Source organism: Elephas maximus, chromosome 2, assembly GCF_024166365.1.
Source record: "Elephas maximus indicus isolate mEleMax1 chromosome 2, mEleMax1 primary haplotype, whole genome shotgun sequence".
Classification (NCBI taxonomy): domain Eukaryota; kingdom Metazoa; phylum Chordata; class Mammalia; order Proboscidea; family Elephantidae; genus Elephas; species Elephas maximus.
The window spans coordinates 213,542,678-213,564,800 of NC_064820.1; the positions used below are offsets into that span (position 1 = coordinate 213,542,678).

General features: G+C 48.0%; 1 protein-coding gene across 10 annotated transcripts in view; it reads right to left on the reverse strand.

Annotated features, from left to right (window-relative positions):
* EPN2 (epsin 2) overlaps positions 1 to 22,123 on the reverse strand; it is a 111,811-nt gene that overhangs the window by 22,215 nt on the left and 67,473 nt on the right. For 6 of the 10 annotated variants that reach the window (XM_049874688.1, XM_049874691.1, XM_049874689.1 and 3 more), the window contains 4 exons: positions 6,024 to 6,136; positions 5,083 to 5,166; positions 3,384 to 3,476; positions 2,668 to 2,845 (listed from right to left, as the gene is read on the reverse strand). In XM_049874688.1, the coding sequence (XP_049730645.1) occupies positions 2,668 to 2,845; positions 3,384 to 3,476; positions 5,083 to 5,166; positions 6,024 to 6,136 (468 nt within the window). The remainder of the gene's footprint in view (positions 1 to 2,667; positions 2,846 to 3,383; positions 3,477 to 5,082; positions 5,167 to 6,023; positions 6,137 to 22,123) is intronic. The other 4 variants (XM_049874697.1, XM_049874696.1, XM_049874693.1 and 1 more) reach the window with 3 other exon arrangements.

Below are 22,123 nucleotides of genomic sequence, written 5' to 3' on the forward strand. Positions count from 1 at the left end.
TGGGCAAGTGCAAGCAGCTGCAAGCTGGGGGTCCATAAGCTGCATGTGGCCACATTCAGACATATTTCAATTAGTAACAGCCATGTCCTTAATTTTTTTTAATTCATTTAATTTTAAAATGAATACCAAAAACCCACTGCCACTGAGTCAATTCCAACTCACAGAGACCCGATAGGACAGAGCAGAACTGCCCCATAGAGTTTCCAAGGAGCAGCTGGTGGATCTGAACTACTAACCTCTTGATTAACAGCTGTGACACTTAACCACTATGCCACCAGGGTTTCCTTAAAATGAACAGATTTCGAAAATTCAGGTTTCAATTTTTTTCTTAAAAAATTGGATTCATAAAAGCCAAAATGTAGAAACAATCCAAATGTTCATCAACTGATGAATGGATCAACTAACCGTGGTCTATTCACACAATGGAGTATTACTCAGCCATAAAGTGGAATGAAGCCCTGATGCATGCTACCACACGGAAGAATCTTTAACCCATGATGCTAAGCGAAAGAAGCAAACACAAAAATTCACACAGTGTATGGCTCCGTTCCATGAAACATCCAGAACAGGCAAACGCATAGAGGCAGAAAGTAGGTGAGCAGCCAGGGGCTGCGGGCAGGGGAATGGAGAGTGACTGCAAATGGGCACGGGGTTTCTCTTTGTGATGATGAAAAAGTTAAGAAATGCGTCGCTACGTTCTGTGAAATAGGACACTGTGTGAAACTGTATTATTATACTTAGCAAAGCTGTATGGAATACCTTTTGTTTCACTTCCAAATCAAGACTTCTCCTTTGCCTCTTGTTGCTGCTATCACTGGCACTGGTTTTGCTGTGTTTGAGAGCCATGATACACTTCACAGTAATATTTTCGAAAGAAAATTAAACAGAAATAAGACCTCAACACTCAAGAGACGTCTGATACACGAGATTGGATGCTGCTGCCTACGAGTCGAAGCATACACTGTTACACAGTAAACTTTCTATTTGTAAGTAGGGAAAGTTCACGTTAAAATAATGACAGAAAATACCGTACAGTACATACATACATAAACCAGTAACGCTGGCATTTATTATAACTATCAAGACAAGTGTTATGGGTTATATATGTACTGTATCATTACAAATCTGACAATGCAATTACTTTGTATACAAGAGACAGGAGATACACATTGCGTGTGGGAAGCGTGTGCTACGTCCGGTTACATCCACTATGTCCTGTTCTCTAATAGAGATTTTTGAAGTTTGTTATAACCTTACGGAACCACGGACGTACACGTGATCAGACGTTACGCAGCGCATGACCGTATACTAAATTGTAAACTTTAAAATGGTTAAAGTGGTGACTTTTATGGTACATGAATTTTATCTCAATTAAAAAAAAAATTGGCAGTGCAGACCCACCTGGGCCAGCATTCCCAGGTGATGCTCAGGTGCCCCAGGCACTGGCTGCCTTGCTCCTGGTGGACCCATCATACCCCTTCTTGCCCAGCATCCTGGGCCTGGCCGCCATCCCCCCTCCACCCACTGACTATGCCTGCAGGTGTGGGCGGTGCCTGCAGGTACGGGCGGTGCCTACAGGTATGGGCTGTGCCTGCAGGTGTGGGCTGTGCCCCCACTCCCCACCCTCCCACTGTTCAGTGCCCTGTGCCCACTACATGGCAGCTCCAATTCCTTGGAGCTGCAGTCCCTCAAAGATTCCCTCCAAGAAGCTTGCCCCATAACCCCAGGCTAAGGCTGGACCCAGCATGTGCTCAAAGAACCCTTCCGAGGTCCAGCATGCAATGCTGCAACCATGTGCAGCCAGCCTGCCTGCACCAGACCAGGATCTAGAGGGTGTGAAAATTACCCATCTGTCTTAGGGTCCTTGCATAGTAGGACAGAGCCTGGCACTTGGCATGCCTCTGCAAACATCCAGGGACCAAGTTGAATATAAAAGACGGCTCTGGTTTGGGAAACAGGGGTGCCAGGTTGCCACAAAACACACAAATCAAAACTTCCCAGGCAGAAAGCCTGCAGAGCACTGAGAGCACCTTAGGGGCAACAGGCCTGGCAGCCCAGGGTTCCATTCACCAACTAAGAAGCCCACGGGCCAAGGCTACCACCCCAGATCAGCCGGTCACATCACACTCATGTTTCCAATCTCCTACCTCCAACTCTCTTAAAATTTGGCATCAAACAGAATTTCAGAATATTCACTTAGCCTATTAAATGGCTTTACGTAACAAGTTGGAATTCCCTTCTCATCAGCGGTTTTGTTAAACACATTCTAACTTTCAGCTAATTACAGCAACTGGACTTAGATGTTTCCTGCTGTGTATTGTGGCTCCTTAGGCTGGGTGCTGGGTACACTTAGGAGGCTGAGAGAGTTGAAACATGTCCCAGGGAAGGGACAAGTCACTTCTGATGCACATGGGAAGCAGAGTCGGCCTTCTCTCGACCAAAGCAGAAACCATTCAACATGGAAAGAGGTGGTGTGCCAAGCACAACCCTCAAGAGAAGGGGGCCCAGCCTGGTGACATCACTGCAGGCCTGGAGAACACTGAGAATTCATCACAATCAACCCAACCAGGACTCTACTACCACCATGCAATAAAGAACAAAGAGTTCCTTCTGCAGCCCCTCACCCACCCAGCAGGCAAACTCGGAGGAGGAACCAAGGGGTCTTACCAAACGATGGCCAGGGGTCCGAGGTGCTTGCTGGGGCCACTGGCCCGCCCCAGGGGTTGGTCTGGCTGGCTGTGGGTGCTGGGCCCCAGGGCTCTGCTTTCTGTGCCACAGGGCCTGAGTTGGGGAGAGCGTCCATTAAATCCAACAGAGCGGTGTGCTGTGGGTGGGAACCATGCTTCTGAGACAAAGAAAGAGATAGGTTTTATATTTCTACCAAACCCAAACCTGCTGCCATCTAGCCAATTCTGACTCACAGCAACCCTGTACAACAGAGTAGAACTGTCCCAAAGGGTTTCTAAAGCTATAATATTTATGGAAGCAGGCTGCCACATCTGTCTTCTGCAGAGAGGCCGGTGGATTCAAACCACTGACCTTTAGGTTAGCAACTGAGCACTTAACCACTGTGCCACCAGGGGTCACTTACATTGCTACAGTCACAGCAAATCTCCATTCTCCAAGCCCACCGCCCATGCCTGCCTACTCTGGGGGGCGGGGTATAGTACAGAGGAGCCAGTCATGGCGAGTCAGACACATTCTCAGCTATGTCCTCACTTTACTCTTGCTTACCACAGGCACCCGGGCCATTTGTTTAGTGAAGAGAGAAGGCAGTGTGTCCTGAGGACGCTCTGCATGTCACACGTGCTGCAGACTGGGGCAGGGCATTCCCACAGCAACCACAGGAGGCTCAAACGTTCCCTTTCCAATGAAGCTCTTACCTCTTTCTTTTTTGGAACTTTAACTGTGTCTCTTCGGCTTTCTTCAAGGGCCATCTGTAATCTGAGGTCATCCCCCCGCCTGAGGCGTTCTTCCTGCAGAGGGACAACTCGAACTTGAAGCTGATTTTTTTTTTAAGTAATTTATTTTTGTTGTGGATGGTGGTGGCATAGAGAATATGACAGCAAAACATTCAACAGTTTCTCCATGTGCAATTCAGTGACACTGATTACCTCCTGCAACCATTCTCACCCTCCTTTTCCCAATTGTTCCTCCTCCATTAACTGCCCCCTAAACTTCCTCTCTGACTTTCCAAGTTGCTGTTACCAATTTGATCCCATATAGACAGTTCTTTAAAACAGCACAATGCTTAAGGCAAACATTCTCTACTAACTAAGTTAAACTATTATTTGGTTTAAAGACTTCAGAGGATGTTTTTGGTTTATGGTTTAGAAATTATCTCAGGGCAATAGCTTCAGGGGTTGTATCAGCCTCCATGGCTCCAGAAATTCTGTATTCCATGACAATTTGAAATTCTGTTCTGCTTTCCCCCTTGTGATCAGGATTCCTGTATAGAATCTTTGATCAAAATGTACAGTAATGGCAGCCGGGCACCATCCAGTTCTTCTCATCTCATGGCAGAGGAGGCAGTTGTTCATGGAGACAATTAGCCACACATTCCATTTACCCCTCCTATTTGTGACTCTCCTCCTTCCTCTGTTGCTCCAGGCAAATAGAGACCAATTGTTGTATCTTGGATGGTCACTGGTAAGGTTTTAAGACCCCAGGCACTACGCAATGAATTAGGAGGTAGAACAGAAGAACTACACACGATATTAGGCCAATTAACTGGGAAGTCCCATGAAACCATGACCCAACCTCCAAATCCAGAAACCAAATTCCCTGAGGTGTTTGGTTGTATATTTTGTCGCTGTAAATATATCTATCACACGACATTTACCAATTCAACTTTTTAATAGGTGTACAACTTTTGACATCAATTATATTAAATGGCTGTGCAACCCTTGGCCTTAATGTGATTTTTCCATCACCGTTAACAGAAACTCAGTGCTCCATAAGCAATAACCTCCTTTTTCCCCCTCCCTCTTGTCCCTGGTAACCACTGATCTCTATACATTTGCCTGTTCTTGTTTTTTTATATAAGAGAGCTTTGAAGCTGATTCTAATGTAGTAATACCACTACATAGAGCAAAGCAACACTGGTCAGCAGCAGGAAACACAATCCTGCATTCTGCATTATCTCAAAGTAAGGTTTGAAGACAAAAACAGTATGACTTCCACTAGTGAATATCCGTGCCCCGAAAATCACCGTAGCTCAGGAGGCTCCTTCCTCCCTGAGCCCCAGGAGATTTCAACTCCCTTCAAGACAGGCACCAGGGAGACAAACAGGCACCACCAAATTGGGGAAAGAAGATGTTTAACATTTTTTTCTAAAAAAAAAAAAAAAAGGCTTTATAATTCTTTCTAATGATAAAATCAATATGGCTCCTTATAAAACACAACATTAGACAACCCATAAAGAATGAGAAGGATGAGAATCATACAGCATTCCACCTCCCACTGCATATGCTTCCAGAAAGCTCTGGTTTCTAACAGAAATTATTTACACATGCTCCTATTCATAAATATGGTATTATAAATAACACACAGATATGATTGATTAACTGAAAGGGATCGAACCGTCTGTCTGGGCCCTGCATCTCCCAGCGAGCGCTGTCCTGCGCATCTGCGTGCACAGACTCGAGGACTGTGTAACTTTTCTACCTGGGTACAGAGAGGCCGTCATTGAAGCTGTCCACTGTGGCTGAGTCGTAGCATATTTCCAATCATCAATAGACAAGTAATGCTGGGAAACATCTTTGCACATATATCCCTAACACTGTTCTCTGAGCACCGGCTCCCCAGCGAGAGCAGGCCCAGTACTAACCCTGAGTCAGTCTGCCCTTTCCCCAGGGGTCTGTGGACACGGACCTGACGAATTCAGTTAGCATGGAAGACAACTTCGGAAGGGAGCTTTCATTTCTTCTTTCCCTCTGCCCCCAATTTAAAGTCATGCATGTTTATTAGAGAAGAAATGGAACAGAAACAATTAAGATTACAGGAACTTCCATCATCTGAACACAAGCAAGCTTCTTTCCAGAGCACTTTCTCATCTTTCTTTCTAGCTTTTTTTCTGGGCCTCTGAGCACTGTCGGGGCTTTTGGTGCATCTCAGCAAACTGCCCTTCTGGGGGAGCCCACCCGGCCCCACGCCTCACAGGAGGTCCACTTCCCCACACCCCTGCCAAGGCGTCTCCTGCACACCTGTCCCTCGAGGCACACTGTGCACACCCCACTCACGAAGCAGAGAGCCCCAAATGCTGGTCAAAGCCGCACGTGGGTTTCTAGGGAGCCCTTTTCACTGGTTTCTTCCCTGGGCACTGAGCTCCCCCAAAGCCTTTCTTAAATGTCTCGTGGCACAGGTTCCCTCCCTGATGGGGGGACAGTGGGTGACAGCACACAGTAGCAGGAAGTCCCGGTGTGGCCATCACAACCGAGATGTCTTGAAGACGGGCTATGCTGAGGTCCTCCCTGCAGCCCACCCCACCCCATCTCCACAGGGCTGATGGACGGGGCACTGACCTGCTCGGCCACTTCTCTGCTCATGGCCAGCGCCAGCTGCAGCTGCAGCTCCTCTTCTCCACTGGTCTGGGGCCGAGCTTGCTCCAGCTCAGAGGACACCCGTGGGGAAGTGGCTGTGGGAGCAACAATGCAAAGTCACCATGTGCAAAAGCAGGGTCGCCACAGACCTCAGCAAATAACACCCCACTCCCATCACAGACCCCCAGGGCTGTCAACAGCCCAGAAAGACAGTAAAGGGCCGATGGCGTTCTTCAGGGATAAGCACAGGTCAAATGCGGTTTCAGCTCCACAGAACCCACACAGCACCGACCCCAGAAGACGCCTTCCACCACCAGTCTTCATGGGGTTGCAACCTGCACTTTCACAGCACATTTGCACTGCTTCAAAGGTATGAACTGAATTTTAAGAAGATCGAGAATATATTTCTTGAAAAGCTGGATCAAAAAACAAGTGCAGGGCATTTGTGGGCCAAGCACACTGCCTGAGATGCTCCCAGCACTTAAGAATCCCACTTTGCATCTCATTAGGTTTAAGGGTCATAAAAAAGAAGCCTAAACGCTTCTGCAAAAACTTGTTTTTTAAGTAATACTGTACATTTACTAGAAAAGACATATAAAGCACATTTTGCTATAAATACTTATCTGGTTTAAACATTTATAAGCAGCTCCTGGAAAGACAGTTTCTACTGATGGGATGAAATGTGAATTCCTAGCTGATGTAACAAACCTCAAATGAAGGACTCCCATGAAGGAGTCTTAGAAATGCACACATACAGCAGGTTAAGCCCCCATGAGAGAATGCTAGGCTCCCATCCACCGGGATGTCATGTGGCTCAGGGAGTCTGGGTGCCTCCAGAAATTAGATGTCAAGTCTCGGAGCCTGTGCCTGAGTATGCACCCTCATTCTGCACTTCACAATTCTGAGAGAGAGGTCTGGAACCACTGCCCCAGGCGGCTCTGAGCTCTGCCCTCCCTCTGGGCCTTCATGAGCATGGTCTCCTCAGCTCACTGGCTCCTCCCCACTGAGGCTGGCCAGCTCTGTCACTCTCCCACACAGTGCTCACCACCCTGGGGCCACAGGACCTATGCATCCTCTCACCCTCCATCCATGCCCAACACTGAGCAGAGCAGCTGCCAAACATCTGCTGGATGAATGGACGCATACATGCATGGATGGACAAACAGATGGAGAATTCAATTCCCTGGCTCATGGGAAGTTGTTTTAAAATGTTCTCGTTGTGTATTACTTTACCTCCTTCTTTTATTGAGCCCATTAATTCACCTAAAAGTTGCTTCTTCCTAAATCTCTCATCTAAACCTGCTTCTTAGGGTTTGACTCTTTGGAAAGCAAAAGGCCAGGGAAGATTCTTGCCAAATGAGGCTTCTAGGTAGCTGCGCTCTGGCTCCAGTGAATGCAATAGGAAAGAGGGGTAAGTACACTTAGGGCCATGAAGGTACTGCATCAGAGGGCCAGGCTGCTTCTGCGTGGGGTGGGACAGCTAACTCTTCTTCATGCTCTCTGATGCTGCCATGAAGACACATTGTTTTGTCACAAAATTAAAAAAAAATAACATGCACAAAGACACAGAGCAGTAAGGCTTAATTTGGAACCACCCTGTGGCACAAAGCACTGTGTTTGCTATGATTTATGTCAATCAGAAGAACCACCAAAAAAAAAAAAAAAAACCAGCAGCAGCTAATAGACACATGAGGAAATGCTCCCAATCACCAGCCATCAGAGAAACGCAAATCGGAAGTACAATGAGATACCATCGCCCCCCAAGGTTACTGGCACGAATCAAAAAAAACAGAAAATAACAAATGTTGGAGAGGCTATGGGAAACTTGGAATACTTATGCTCTGCTGGTGGGAATGTAAAATGGTACAACCATTTTGGAAAATGATATGGTGCTTCTTAAAAAGCTAGAAGTAGAAATACCATATGATCCAGCAACCCCACTCCTAGGAATATATCCTAAAGAAATAAGAACCATCACACAAATAGATATTTGCACACCCATGTTCACTGTAGCATTGTTCAAAACAGCAAAAAGATAGAAATAGCCTAAGTGCCCATCAATAGATGGATGGATAAACAAACTATGGTACATACACACAACGGAATACTACACAACCATAAAGAATAATGATGAATCCTTGAAACATCTCACAACATGGATGAATCTGGAGGGCATTATGCTGAGTGAAATAAGTCGATCACAAAAGAACAAATACTGTACAAGACCACTATTGTAAAAACTCATGAAAAGGTTTACACAGAAACAATCTTTGATGGTTACTAGGGAGGGGAGAAGTGGGGAAGAAAAAAACCCTAAGTGGTAACTTTGGTGAAGGGTAAGACAGTACACAACACTGGGGAAGTTGGCATAATTTGACCAAGGCAAGGTCATGGAAGCTTCACAGCCACACCCAAACTCCCTGACGGGACGAATTAATGGGCTGAGGGCTGTGGGGACCATGGTCTCAAGGAACATCTAGTTCAACTGGCATAACATAGTTTATAAAGAAAATGTTCTACATTCTACTTTGGTGGGTAGTGTCTGGGGTCTTAAAAGCTTGTGAGCGGCCATCTAAGATACTCCACTGGTCTCACCAGGTCTAGAGCAAGGGAGAAAGAAGAAAACCAAAGACATAGGGCAAGATTAGTCCAAAGGACTAATGGACCACAACTATCACTGCCTCTACCAGACGAGTCTAGCAAAACTAGATGGTGCCTGGCTATCACCACCGACTACTATGACAGGGATCACAATAGAGGGTCCCAGATAGAGCTGGAGAAAAATGTAGAACAAAACTCTAACTCACAAAAAATGACCAGACTTCCTGGTCTGACAGATTTGAGAGACCCCAAGAATATGGCCCCAGACACCCTTATAGCTCAGTAATGAAATTGCTCCTGAGGTTTACCCTTCAGCCAAAGATTAGACAGGCCCATAAAACAAAATGAGACTAAATGCGTACATCAGCACAGGGGCAAGGAAGAAAAGGCAGGAAGGGGACAGGAAAGATGGTAATGGGGAACCCAAGGTCGAGAAGGGAAGAGTGTTGACATGTCGTGGTATTGGCAAGCAATGTCACAAAACAATATGTGTGTTAACTGCTTAATGGGAAACTAATTTGCTCTGTAAACATTGATCTAAAGTACAAAAAAAAAAGAGCCAGCAACCGACTGCCCCATGCCTGGTCTAATCTATAGGGCTGCAGTTATAAACACACAAACATATTTTTCTAAACAGAATAAAATTCCACCCTAGTGCATCACCCCAATTATATTTTCCATCTTAACGGTTTAATTTCTTAATAATACACTAAAACAAAAACACCACCTTTGTTGCTTTTGTTCCCAGGTGTCAGCTCTTTTAATCACAATACTCGGGTTTGGGTTTTCTATGCTTAAGAAGCAAAGATGTCACCATCCAGACTGGGGGAAGCAAACAGAGATGCCAGGCGGCTCTGAATGGGCTCCCCAGTCCCTGCCTAGCCACGTGGCTGCCTACTCCCCACAGCCTTCTTTCCTAATAAAAGAAGAACTTCTGGGCCTTGGTTCACAGACCCTTGGCTCACAGAAAATACAGCACACATCTGACATCCTTCATTTACTGCCAAATGGAAATCATGAGTGAACAAAGTAGAAGGCCCCGTGCTCCACTGCCCAAAAACATGCTCTGAAAGTGGGCCTGGCAGGGAGAGCTGCTCCTTGGCTGCCTTGCCACAGCACCCGATCCAGCCAGGCCAGGGTGCACAGGGTCTACTACGGGAATGAGGCCACCCTTGTCTTCTTGGCTTTTCGGCACATCTGCAAGGCCAGACTGGCTTCGAGTGTGCGTTTACATGTCCCTGTCTACCTAGTCATGCACAGTGGCACATACAGAAATAGCTCACCACATCAATGTGGATAATCAAAGACAAAGGGTATTCCCCTAAATGCTGTGGTTTTCACACAAGCACATGTACAGCTCTCAGTTCCGCAGGTGGCAGAATTCACAGCCATCACCCCGAGTATAGGCAGACAAAGGGTTCCGGCAGAGGCGTCCAAGCCTCAGTGACAACATCTCCGCCCACAAAGGGCCTCTGTATCTTGCACATGACACTGCAAACACAGACGCCGCTGTGAGATGGGCCTGAAAGAACCCTGCTCGGAGGGTCTGATGGTGCCCTGCTCTCAGGGACCAAGATGTGCCTCTCCCAGGTCAGTGGCACCTGCTGCCCCATCCAGCACCCTTAGGGGAGGAAGAGTCATGTAGCTTAAGCTTGTCACCAACACAGGACCAAGTGCACTTCCCTCCTTTTCCCAGCTACACGTTTTACATATGGACCCCCATCCGGAGGAGCTCACAGTCCTCACTAGCTGTGGCCAAGAACCGTGAACACGGTAGTCTTATTCTGTTTCCAGAATGTCACGCTGGCTAAGAGAAAGCCTGAGGGGAGATGCTGAGCAGGGATGTTACGAGAGCCCAACATTTTTCTCAAATATACTCTAAATGGAAGACCAAGCACCCCTCCTGTACCCAGGAAGTCTCCCGCACTGGTGACCCTCTTCCTGCCCAGGCCTGCTAGCTGAGCCTGGGGGCCTACACCGTGCTGTGCTGTGTGAAGGCCTCATCTCCCAAACCTGGTCCTAAAACAAAGATCAAAAGATTTCATAATAATAATGCTTCAGATGGCCAATTTCAGTTAGTTTTGAAAGAAGAAAGCTAAGCAGTCAGGTTGATAGGAACACAGGAAATGGCTTCTTCTCGTTAGCTGCATTTTGCAATTTTCCTAGAAAGTTCCTAGGCAGTGCTGTCAGTCACAGCACACTGCTAATGAACGGGACCTGACTACCTGTGTGATGGACAACTTCTGCTAACTCTCTGGTCCACAAGCCTCACACAAGACCCCCGAGGTAGTGGGGGCTTGTCCATCGGTGTGTCCCCCAGGCCCTTGTCTGCTGACTCGGCAAGAACTCATGGTCACCACAGCTCTATGCCTAAGAAGCACTCCATCTGGCTCCAAGCACAGTGGCCACCGCTCAAAGGCCTGTGGACAGCCCAGGCTATTTCAGGACAGGGAGACCAGGGGTGAATGGGACACCAAACAGACAGGCCAAGGTTCAAATCCTGTCCCTCCCATTTATGCAGGGGCCTGTATCCAAACTCCTGGCCTCTCCCAACTTCCGCTCCCCATCTGTGAGGTTTGTGGGATGAGTTAACAGCTGGCAGGAAAAAAAAAAGGGCCAGGAGTGCCCAGACACAGGGGCAATGCCCACCTGCCCAGTCTTCCCTGCTCCAGCTCATGACCCCTTATCACCCCATCCACCTTCCACAGTACGGACCAGAGACTGGCCTCCTGTCTTAGCCCTGGCCACCCCAGCCTTCTGCTTTCCCAGAGGGCAGCGGCCTCCACCCACTCTGTCTGCTGGGCTGGCCCACCTACAGCTGCTGGCCCCCCAGGGAGGGCTGGTGGGCAACACTGGGTTCTAGTGCAGCCCAGTTCTCCCCAGGCCACTAATTTCCTCCCTCATGGCTGAAGTGAGTGAACTGCTTCCTGGCCCAGATTGTCCTCGATCCAGGAGCATCTTCCTGCAGTTCCACAGCCATCTCCTGAAGGGACAATGATGCCTGAGGACACCCCCCTACCACCCCACAGCTCTGGCCTGAGCTGAGTCTCCACCCCACACCCACGGAGACCCTCCAGAACACCCTCGCTTCGCAGCCTTGCAGGGTGGTGAGGAAAGACGCTGCTAGCTGAAATGAGGCAGATTATGAAGACCAAGCATAGAGTTCCCCAGGTGACATGGAAGAAAGAACATACATGCATGTTGGAAAAGCCAAGACACATGTGGACAGGGCACCAGTGCCCCACAGCCAGGGCCTAGCCACAGGAGAGGTGATTCTACCCCAGAGGGACAAAACCACGATCATCTCTTGCCATGGTGCCCAGGTACCAACAGTGGTGGGACAGCTGCTATTATGCACCATCATCTACCACCCAGGATGTATCACAGCGAAACTGTTCACTTGAGTCCACTCCAGACTCAAGATCTGACTCCCAGTTCACAGGAAGTACGGGGGGAATGGTGGGGAGAGCAGGATGAGCTAACCTCCACCACGAGGGAGCCAGGGGGCACATCCAGACCTGGCGACACCCAAAGGAAACCAGCCCGGCCTCTTAGGGTATCAGGCCATGAGAAAAGGAACTGCTTTACAATGAGACAAAGGGCAGAACTACCAGATGTAGCACATGGCTCTAGGGTGGTCCTGGGTCAGACAGGCCAGCTTGGAGGCACTTTTGGGACAACTGGCCCCATTTGAATATGAGCTGTTATGACGTTCAGAAACTATTTGTCCTGTTAGGTGTGATCATGGTTTTGTGACTCCACAGGATGATCCTCTTCCCACAGATGCATCCTGAGGTATTTAGGGGTGGAATGTCATGATGGCCATAATTTATTTTTAAATACTTCAGCATAAAACAAAAGTGGACCCACTCCTCTCATCCTGCCCCATTTCTCTCCCCAGAGGAAACAGCTGTTAGCATTTTCCTGTGACTCCATACAGAAAAACGTTTTCACACATGCTCCAGTACGCTCATGTATACATGTGCGTCTGTGTGCTGTGTACATACACGTGTGCGTGCATGTGTGCATGTGCATGCATGTGTGTGCACGTATGTGCTTTTTCTTTTTGATGCTTACCCACAAGGACCCACATCTGCTCTGCGCTGTGATGCCGCTGCTTCCAACCTTGGTCTGAGCAAGGCTCAGGACTTTCCAGCAGAAGAGAGGAGGCACAGGACAGGATGGAGAGCGCAGCCCCCAGGTCCCAGTGCTGGGGCTCAAATCTGGGCTTAGCCACTTACTAACATGTGGCCTTGGCCTAGGCCAAGAAACTCTCCATGACTCAGTTTTCTCACCTGCAAAATAGAGACAGAGTACCTACTCCTAGGTGTGCCGTGAAGATTAAATGAGCTAATGTGTCTGGCACATGACACTTACCAACACTGACTAGTATCTCAATGAATCCTCAGTCTGTGAGGATTACAGATCAGTACTGATTCTTGGAGGTAAGGTAGCTCGCCCCAGGTCATCAGCCGCTGAGAGGCAGAGTCTGGCCGTGAAGGTCTTGCTCTTGATTCTCAACCCTTTTCATAGATGAGGCAGCTAGATCCCAGAGAGGCTAGATGGCTTGCTCACCACAGCCACATCTTAGGATCCTGAGTCCACTCCTGTCCCCAGTCCCTAAAGGTCAGTTATGCCTGTGTGCACCAAAATCCTGTTCCCACAGAGCTTGTGTTCCAGGCAGGAGAGAGGAGAGTGAACAAACAAATGCTACAGTCAGGCAGTGAGTCAGACACAGCACAGAGGATGGCGGTGTGCCAGGGCAGGGAGCTCTGACACGCTAGTCTCAAGGTCAGGGGAGGATTCTCTGATGGAGATGAGCATGGCGCAGGCCCGCTCACTGGGCAAAGGGCACCCACTGAGGCTGAAGTAAGCAGAGGGCCACAAGAGGGGCTCAGGACCTCTGAAGGGGTGAGAAGTGGTGGGCTTTGGATATGTTCAATTGAGATGCTGTTACACCTGAAAATGGAAGCATAAATGCACCTTCTCTGTGGCCACCCTCCCTGGGAGAATATGCAGCCCCTCCCTGTGAGCAGTGCCATGTGTAAGGCGATGGTTCAAGTGTCTGGAGCTATCTTCTGACCCGGCTTACCCCACACCACCAGCATCACCAGCATCACCACCCGCGCCACGCAGGCCAAGGAACCACCCTGGAACCTTCACCTTCCGAGGTTGCTCACCTGGTCCCCTCGCCCCCCAGCCCTGCCCCAATGGCCTCCCTTTAGCTCCCTTTAGCTGTGGAGGGCAGGGCCCCAGTGCTCAGCAGAGGTCCCGACATGGAGCAGGAGCTCAAACCTTTGTGGGTGGATGGAATGGCTCACTTTTCAGTGTTAGATTCCAATGAAAACCACTAACAGCTATAACCCCCAGGGGCATACGTGTGCTAAGGCCTGGGCTATGCCCGTCACATCCGTCCCATCCGTCCCCTACACAATCCTTACCGCCACCCTCCAATCCTGGTACTGCCACCTCAGTTTACAGACGAGGAAACTGAGACCCAAATTCAGTCACGTCCCAGCTCACAATGTGGCAGGGCAGCTGGCTTTGAGCCAGCTCTACTGATCAGGGGTCCACAGAGGCCCTGTCACAGCCAGCAACATGGCCCCACTCTGCAGGCAGAGGACTCAAAATTGGCCCCACCCTACCCTGGCTGCTTCAGTGTACCCAGATGGGTGTAAGAATGTGACCACAGCTGGGTCTGATGCCTGCTCCTGAGGCAGGCAGAGACAGCTTCCGTGGGGCCTGCTTAGCTTCTCAGAACAGATTGCTGGGCTAAGAGGCTCCTCCCTCCCCTGGAGCTGGGCAGCCCCTGGTGGGTGCTTCTGGGGCAGACAGGCCCCCCTCAGGCTCCTGGGGCATCCGCAGGGCACCAAGGGCATACAGGGGACTGGGGAAGGGCTGAGGTGAACAGGCTTGCTAGCCTCTCTTCACCTGGCCACGCTGCTCAGACACAGGAGGCTGCCGGTGCCTGGGACAGTGAGGGAGAAAGAAGGCAGCCCTAAGAATGACCTCGTTTAGGCCAGAGCAGGGCTGGACGGGGGAAGGGTGGGGTAAAGACAAGAGGCAGTCCTTGTGGCCATCTGGATGACTCACAGCCCATCCTCCATCAGAAATTAAAAAGTGAGTGTGTCCCGTTCTCTTCAGGCCATAGATTAAGCCCTCCTCAGGGCAAGACTCTCCGCTTGGTAGGTGGGGAAGCGAGGGCTTGAACATTAAGCAATTTCTTCTTGTCTATTGTTGGGCCAAGGGTCTACGTGGTGCCTGTCACTCTGTCCACAGAGAGCTAATGAAGCTGCCACCTGTCCTTCTCTGGGTGGGGACATGAGTAAGCGAGGCCCTGCCAGTGTGCCCCAGGAGCACCCACAGCTCTGCAGCCAAGAGCGGAGCCAAGGAGCAGATCCCAGCAGAGGTGGGTCGGCACCGAACCAAATGCAGGAGTAGGCATGGACTTTAACAAAGACAGAATTTCTCTGATTTTAATTCGATCATAAACCTGAAGAAGTTAAATGCCGACAGCAGTTTCTTAGAGTAATACTTATAAACAAGAAACTATAAAATTAGTATCTAGTAATAATTTCTACCTATTAAATTAGTAATGATCTCAAAAAAAGTGCAGTCTCCCTTCAGGCTCGGGAACTACGAGCTGAGCACTCTTGTCCATTCCTGGGAGCACAGTGAATTGGCACAACCCATTTGGAAAGCAAGTTGCAATATGTTTCAAGATGTTCATATATTTTTCCCTATTAATCTCACTTCTGGGAATTCTACATTGAAGAAATAATTCAGCAAATCCTTAAGAACAAGCTTCTTGCACAAAGAAGCTTACCACAGCATCATTTACACTGTTGGGAGCCTGAGAACAACCCTGACGGTAACAACAATGAATAGGGCATTTATGGAGCATTCCTATAGCAAGGCCGTGTGCAAGGTGCACCTGTTAGTATATCCCATTTAGACCATAGCCTGGGAGAGATTAAAAGACTTCAGTTGAGAGGAGCTGAGTAACTGACCTTCGAAACAAGTGTAATTCTGTGGCAACATGGAAGCTGCATATAAAAGCTAGGTGAAAAAAGTCAAGCTACATAACCGTGTGTGGCTTGGGGGCCCCAGCTCCTCCACTTACCCACTCCCTACCTCCTCCTCCTTTACCGACAGGAGAAGAGCTGTCACGGGTTAGAGCAGCTCAAAGGTGGTCAGAAATCTGCCCCACTACCCTGCCCTCCCGGTCACTCCCCTTCACTCACTGCTGGCTTGTCGGACTCTCCTACCTAGAGCCCCTGGAGCAAGATCTCAGCTGCTGAGCTGTGCCCCAGCTTGGCACTGTCTGGCACATACATGCTCAAAAACAAGCAAATGAGCAAACGGACATTTTGAAAAATGTGTCTGAGAATGGCTGGTGGCTATGGAGGACCCGTCTACAATACTGCTGTATTACCTGTATATGGTACAACATTAGGTGTGTTTGGTTTTCACGTCATGCTATTCAGACCACCTGTGGTTCAGATCCGGCACTACAGCTGTCTTTGGGGGTGTGGCTCTCAATCTGGCCTTCAACTCACCACCAGATTAAATACCTGCTTGCTCTGCACACAGATGGCCATGACAAAGCTGTACAACCAGGAGGTGCCAACCTCAGGGGCCCCAGTCCAGGCAGCCAAGACACCAGCCTGGACCACTCAGGTATGAATAAGAGGAGCGACGGGCTGGCCGACAGCTCTGCCCTGGAATATTGTGTGCAGCTGCTAAAATGTTCATGAAGTCACGTAGTCACTGGAGAAAATGCTTCTGTTAAGATGTTACAAGACAAAAGCATGGAGGCAAAGTTGCATTTATAGTGCAATGGCAACCATATAAAAGAAAAATGTAGAAAAAATCCAGAAGGGAAAACGGCAGCATTTGAACAACAGCTGTCTTTGTGTAGTAACGTTATGGGACATTTGCCTTTTTGTATTTTCTAAACTATCATGAACGGACATGCATTATTTTATAATGAAAAAACTATAGTAGAGCTTCTTATTTCACGCCCACGCCATACTCACCAGCGAGGGTTTTGGAGATGGGTCACTGAGTGAGTTCACCAGGAGGCTGCTGGTTGTCTGGCTAAGAGCTAGACTAAGCTTTCCCAGTAGCAGTCAGGACCGAAGAATAATTCCATCTGCAACATCAATTTCCAGCTCCTGAAAGCTGAAGTAACACCTGCTGACTGTAACTTCGGCTGAAGAGCGGGGGAAGAATCTTTCAACTGAGTAAAACCAGCTTTCCTGAGAGCTCATTTTCACGGGAAAACTGGTGTATCACCAGCCCACGTGCAACCTGCCTGGAATGGAGCTTCTCACCCTGGCTGCACGTTGTAATCACTGGGGGACCTGGACCCTTGGGCCACCCCAGAGGCCAGATTTCACAGGTCACAGCTAGAGACTCCAGTGGTTTGGGGGGAAAAAAAGGCAGCTGGCAAAATGAAGAACAGCACTTTATAACAAAAGCCGAAACAAACAACTATGAATCATGCTGGTGCTAGACTCAGCAGCAGAGCACTGAGAAACTAAACCAATGTATAAAATGTTTCTGCACTTGCAGAAGAGTCCACAAAATATATTTTCAAAAGACTAACAATCAAGCCTGGGGCAGACACCTGCAGAGATGAGGCAGACAAAAACATCACCACCAGAAAAAGAGTAAGGTTTATGTAGTATTCTTTCATTTCCTAAGTATTTACTGAGCACCTTGCAGGGTCAGGAATCCCTGGGTGGTTAAATAATGCAACTGGCAGCTAACTGGAAGGCTGGCAGTTCAAGTTCACTCAGAGGCACCTCGAAAGAAAGGCCTAGCTACGTATTTCTGAAAAACCAGTCACTGAAAACTCTTTGTAGCACAGCTCTACTCTGTCACACATGGGGTCACCATGAGTCAGAGCTGACTGGATGGTAACAGGTACTGGACGCAGATGAGGCACTGTGCTAGGAGTGCTAAGAACACAGCATGAGGGACAGACAGGTTCCTGCTTTCAGTGGGGTGGGGGGCAGGGCAGAAAATAAACAAAAAGATTATTTCAGATAGTGAAAAGTGTACTGAAGACAATAAGACAGGACAACATGATATACAGAGAGATTATATTTAAGGTGCATGGCCTACTTTTCCATACAAAGAACAACCTATCTTTATACCTTCCCTCCTGTTTGTTTCTATAATTTCTAGACACCCCCTGAAGCTGATGACTGGAGCTGGCAGTCAGTGTGCTGAGCATCCGTGAACCAAAGATGCCGCCAGCAGCCATGTGACTGGGACTAAGCAGACTGAAGACAATTCCACTCCTTCTCCTGGTACCCTTACTGACAGTTCAGTATAAAGGTCTATTTACTTACTCTGTAAAGAATGCTCTGAGATAGACAGACAGATGTAAGTAGTCTATGCATAATCTCACTTTTCTATGGCAGAAGTCATTTATAATGTCTATCATTTAATTGGAAACCCTGGTGGCGCAGTGATTGAGAGCTTAGCTGCTAACCAAAAGGTCAGCAGTTTGAATCCACCAGGCGCTCCTTGAAAGCTCTATGGGGCAGTTGTACTCTGCCCTATAGGGTCACTATGAGTCAGAACTAACTCGATGGCAATAGGTTTGGTTTTATTTATTTTTTAATTGTTTAATTAATATTCCCCCACCAGCAATTCTGATAGCTGTGCTTCAAATGCCAAGGACAATCGTACACTCTCTGTCAGCCAGAAGAGCTTCTTAAAATCTGGGTTCCTCAAATAGCCAAAGCCATCTTGAAAAAGAAGAACAAAGTATGAGACTCACATTTCTCAATCTCAAACACAGTCTAAAACTACAGTAATCGAAACAGTCTGGTATTGGTATAAGGACAGACATATAGACCAAAGGAACAGAATCCAGAACCCAGAAATAAAGCCATTCAATGGTCAATTTTTGATGGTTGATTTTCGCTAAGTCCATTCACTGGGGAAAGAACAGTCTCTGCAATAAATGATGCTGTGACAACCAGATTTCAAAAAGCAAAAGAATGAAGCTGGACTCATACCTTATACTATATATGAAAATTAATCAAAATGGATCAAGCTGCTAAGACTGTAAAACTCTTAAAAGAAGACACAGGGATAATGCTTGGGGACCTAGTTTTTGACAATGGATTACTGGATATGTATGACACCAAAAGCACGAGCAACAAGGACAAAACAGATAAATGGAACTTCATCCAAATTAAAAACTTGGTTCGTCGAAGGACTTTACCAACAAAGTAAAGAAAAAAACTTAGAGAACAGGAAAAATTTGGGCAAACTATATATCTAATAAGGGCTAATACCCAGAACACATAAAGAACTCCTACAACTTAACAACAAAGCCAAACAATCCAGTTAAAACATGGGCAAGGGACCTGAACAGACATTTCACCAAAGAAGGAAAACAAATGGCTCACCATCATTAGTCACTGTTACTGTGGCTACCGTCAAGTCGATTCTGACTGACGGCGACCCCATGTGTGCAGAGGAGGGAGATGTAAATCTAAACCACATGAAGGTATCACTTCACCCCCACTAAGATGGCTATAACAAAAAAACGGAAAATAACAGGTGTTGTTGAGGATGTGGAGAAATGGGAACCCACATCCATTGCTGGTGGAACGTAAAATGGTATATAGCTCCTGTAGAAAGCAGTACAGCGGTTCCTCTAATATTCAAACATAGGATTACCATAAAAAAAATATATATATATATATGACCCAACAATTCCACACCTAGGTATATACCCAAAACAACTGAAAGCAGGAACACAAACGTATGCGTACAACAATGTTCTGCAGCACTTTTCACAACAGCCAAAAGGTGGGAGCAACCTAAATGTCCATTAATGGGTGAATGGATGAACAAAACGTGGTAAATACGTACAAAGGAATATCACTCAGCCATGAAGAGAAATGAAGTCCTCATGCATGCTACAACGTGGATGAACCTTGAAAACATTACACTGAGTGAAATAAGTCAGTCATAAAAGAATAAATATTGTATGATCCCACTTACATGAAATACCTAGAATAGGCAAGTATATAAAGACCAAAAGTTTACTTGTGGTTATCGGGGGTGAGAGGTAGGAGAAAGAAGGGCTCACTGCTTAGGGGATACTGAGTTTCTGTTCAGGGTGATGGAAAAATTTGGAAACAGATAGTGGTGATGGCTGTACAACACGCTGAACACAATGTCACTGAATGGTACATGTAAAAAAACGTTGAAATGGCAAATGTTTTGTTATATATGTACTTACCACAATAAAAAAATAAAAATCTGTGTCCCAATTATGTAACAGTTTACATAGGTGTTCTTGTTTTTAAAAACCATAAAAAAAAAAAAAGCATTACATGAGATGAATCACACAATCTTGAAATTGCAATACGTCTACGTTCTGTATTTATTTTGAAGAAGCATCTAAAAACTACTTTTTTCTACTGAAAAATTGGGGAAAGAGAACCAGAGTTCTGGAAAAAATGGGTTCAAATTCTAACTTCATCTCTTACCACTGGGTAGATCTGAGCGAGTTACTGCACCAGTAACCAGGTCCCTCATCTATTAAAAACACCTGCCCTGCCCACTGCCTCCCACAAGCGTGAGAAGCAAATGGATTAACAAGGGAAGCCCTCCACAGCACCAAGCGCAGAGCACCAGGAGGCGCTATCCTGACACTTTCTGCTTACTCAGGCAGCCGCCTCCCCAGCAGCTCAGCTACCCCATAACCCAAACAGTCCATATCGAAGCCCCAATTAACAGGGGCTGGTGAGGAAAGGGAGAAGTGTCCAGCTTGGCATCCCTGGCTCCGTCTGCTGACCCCGAGTCACAGGCTCCAGAGATGGCCATAAGCCAGTGCTGTGTGGATGCACCATACCATGTTGTCCTGTGCTGCCTGGTGCCACCATAACACGTTGTCCTGTGCTGTCCTGTCCTGTGCAGCTGCTGGCATTCCTCTGTGGCTATTTCCCACTGGAAAAGATGGCCTCTCTGGAGTGTAGTATGTGCTATGTGGACGCCCTGCAGTTGCCTCTCCTGCCAAAGGTGCAGGGTCCAGGGCTCACAGAACACATCTGTGCCAGCAAAACGGCATGTCAGATGGATCCCATTTCCCACATTTCCACAGGCTATACCTGCCTTTCCTGGCACTGGGAACTGCACCCCGACACCCCTTCCTGGGCAGTCCCATTCAGCTGCACCTCTGGGGTCAGTACCCCAACACTCTCAGGGGCGTAATGGCCAGCTCCTGCCAAGGTCCACACCTCAGGATGGCTTCTGCAGGTCATGGAAGGGATTCAATTATTTCTAAACAATGTATCTTCCCACATCCTCAAGTTTTCAAAAACAAACCATGTAGTACTCTCTTGGATGCCTAATTCTTACCAAAAAGCTCTCTCTGCCTGCGGCCCCACCCCTGGGGCTGGGCCAGCATAGCCCCAGTCTGCCCCAGCTCCTGCTGAGGGGGGGCCACCCCCTGGAGCATCCTTAGAGGGCTCAGAACCCAGGGACATCCTGATACCCCACAACCGGGTGGGCATGTGGGTGTTCAGGTTCTCCAAGAGGCTCCAACAGCTGGGAAGGAATGGCTACCCTGAAGAGCAGTGAGGTGGCCATGCCGTCCTTCCCTGCCCCAAGACACCGAGTTCTCTCTTGGACTCTGCTGGGCCACCAGAGAGCTGCTGCCTAAAACACAAGCTCTGGGGCTCGGCACTGGCCTCAAGCGTGCTGGGGAGGCTAGCCAGGGGTCATCACTGTGTGGGAGCACCAAGGACACACTCTCCCCAGCTCTCCTCCATGTGGACCCCGGCCAGCTGCTCTCAGGTAATGCATACCCACTGGCCTAATGAGCAACTTGGTCTCTTCGTACCCCCACCTGGATCCTAGACTCTCGTCCAGAAACAAACCAGGCTTCCTCTCTGGCTTTAGGGGCTGAGAAGTCAGAGCCAGATTTGGATCCAACTCCAGCAATTGTATACAGCTTCCTGACCGTGGCTTGATTTTGTTTTCTTAACTCTTAATTTTCCTTTTACCCCAATTTCTTCTAGTACCTATTTAACCCTGTCGTATTACATGTGTTTTTTAAGTCGGCACAAATCCTTGCTAGAATAAGGTGGAGCAAATAAATGATATGGTCATAACCTCCCATGAGCACTTGGTAATCATTGCAGGGGTGGAATAATTTACCACAGCGAGGTCAACCCAACCAAAACCAAACCCACTGCCGTCCAGTCAATTCCAACTCATAGCAACCCTACAGGACAGAGTAGAACTGCCCCACAGAGTTTCCAAGGAGTACCTCGCGGATCTGCACTGCCAAACTCTTGGTTAGCAGCTATAGCACTTAACCAGTACATCACCAGGATTTCCACAGCAAGGCCAGCAGTAAGGAATTTCAGAAATCCTCCCCCCACCTCCCGCCCCAGGAGCAGGCCTGATGCCGTATCACAGAGGGCTGCTCTGCCCCAGGC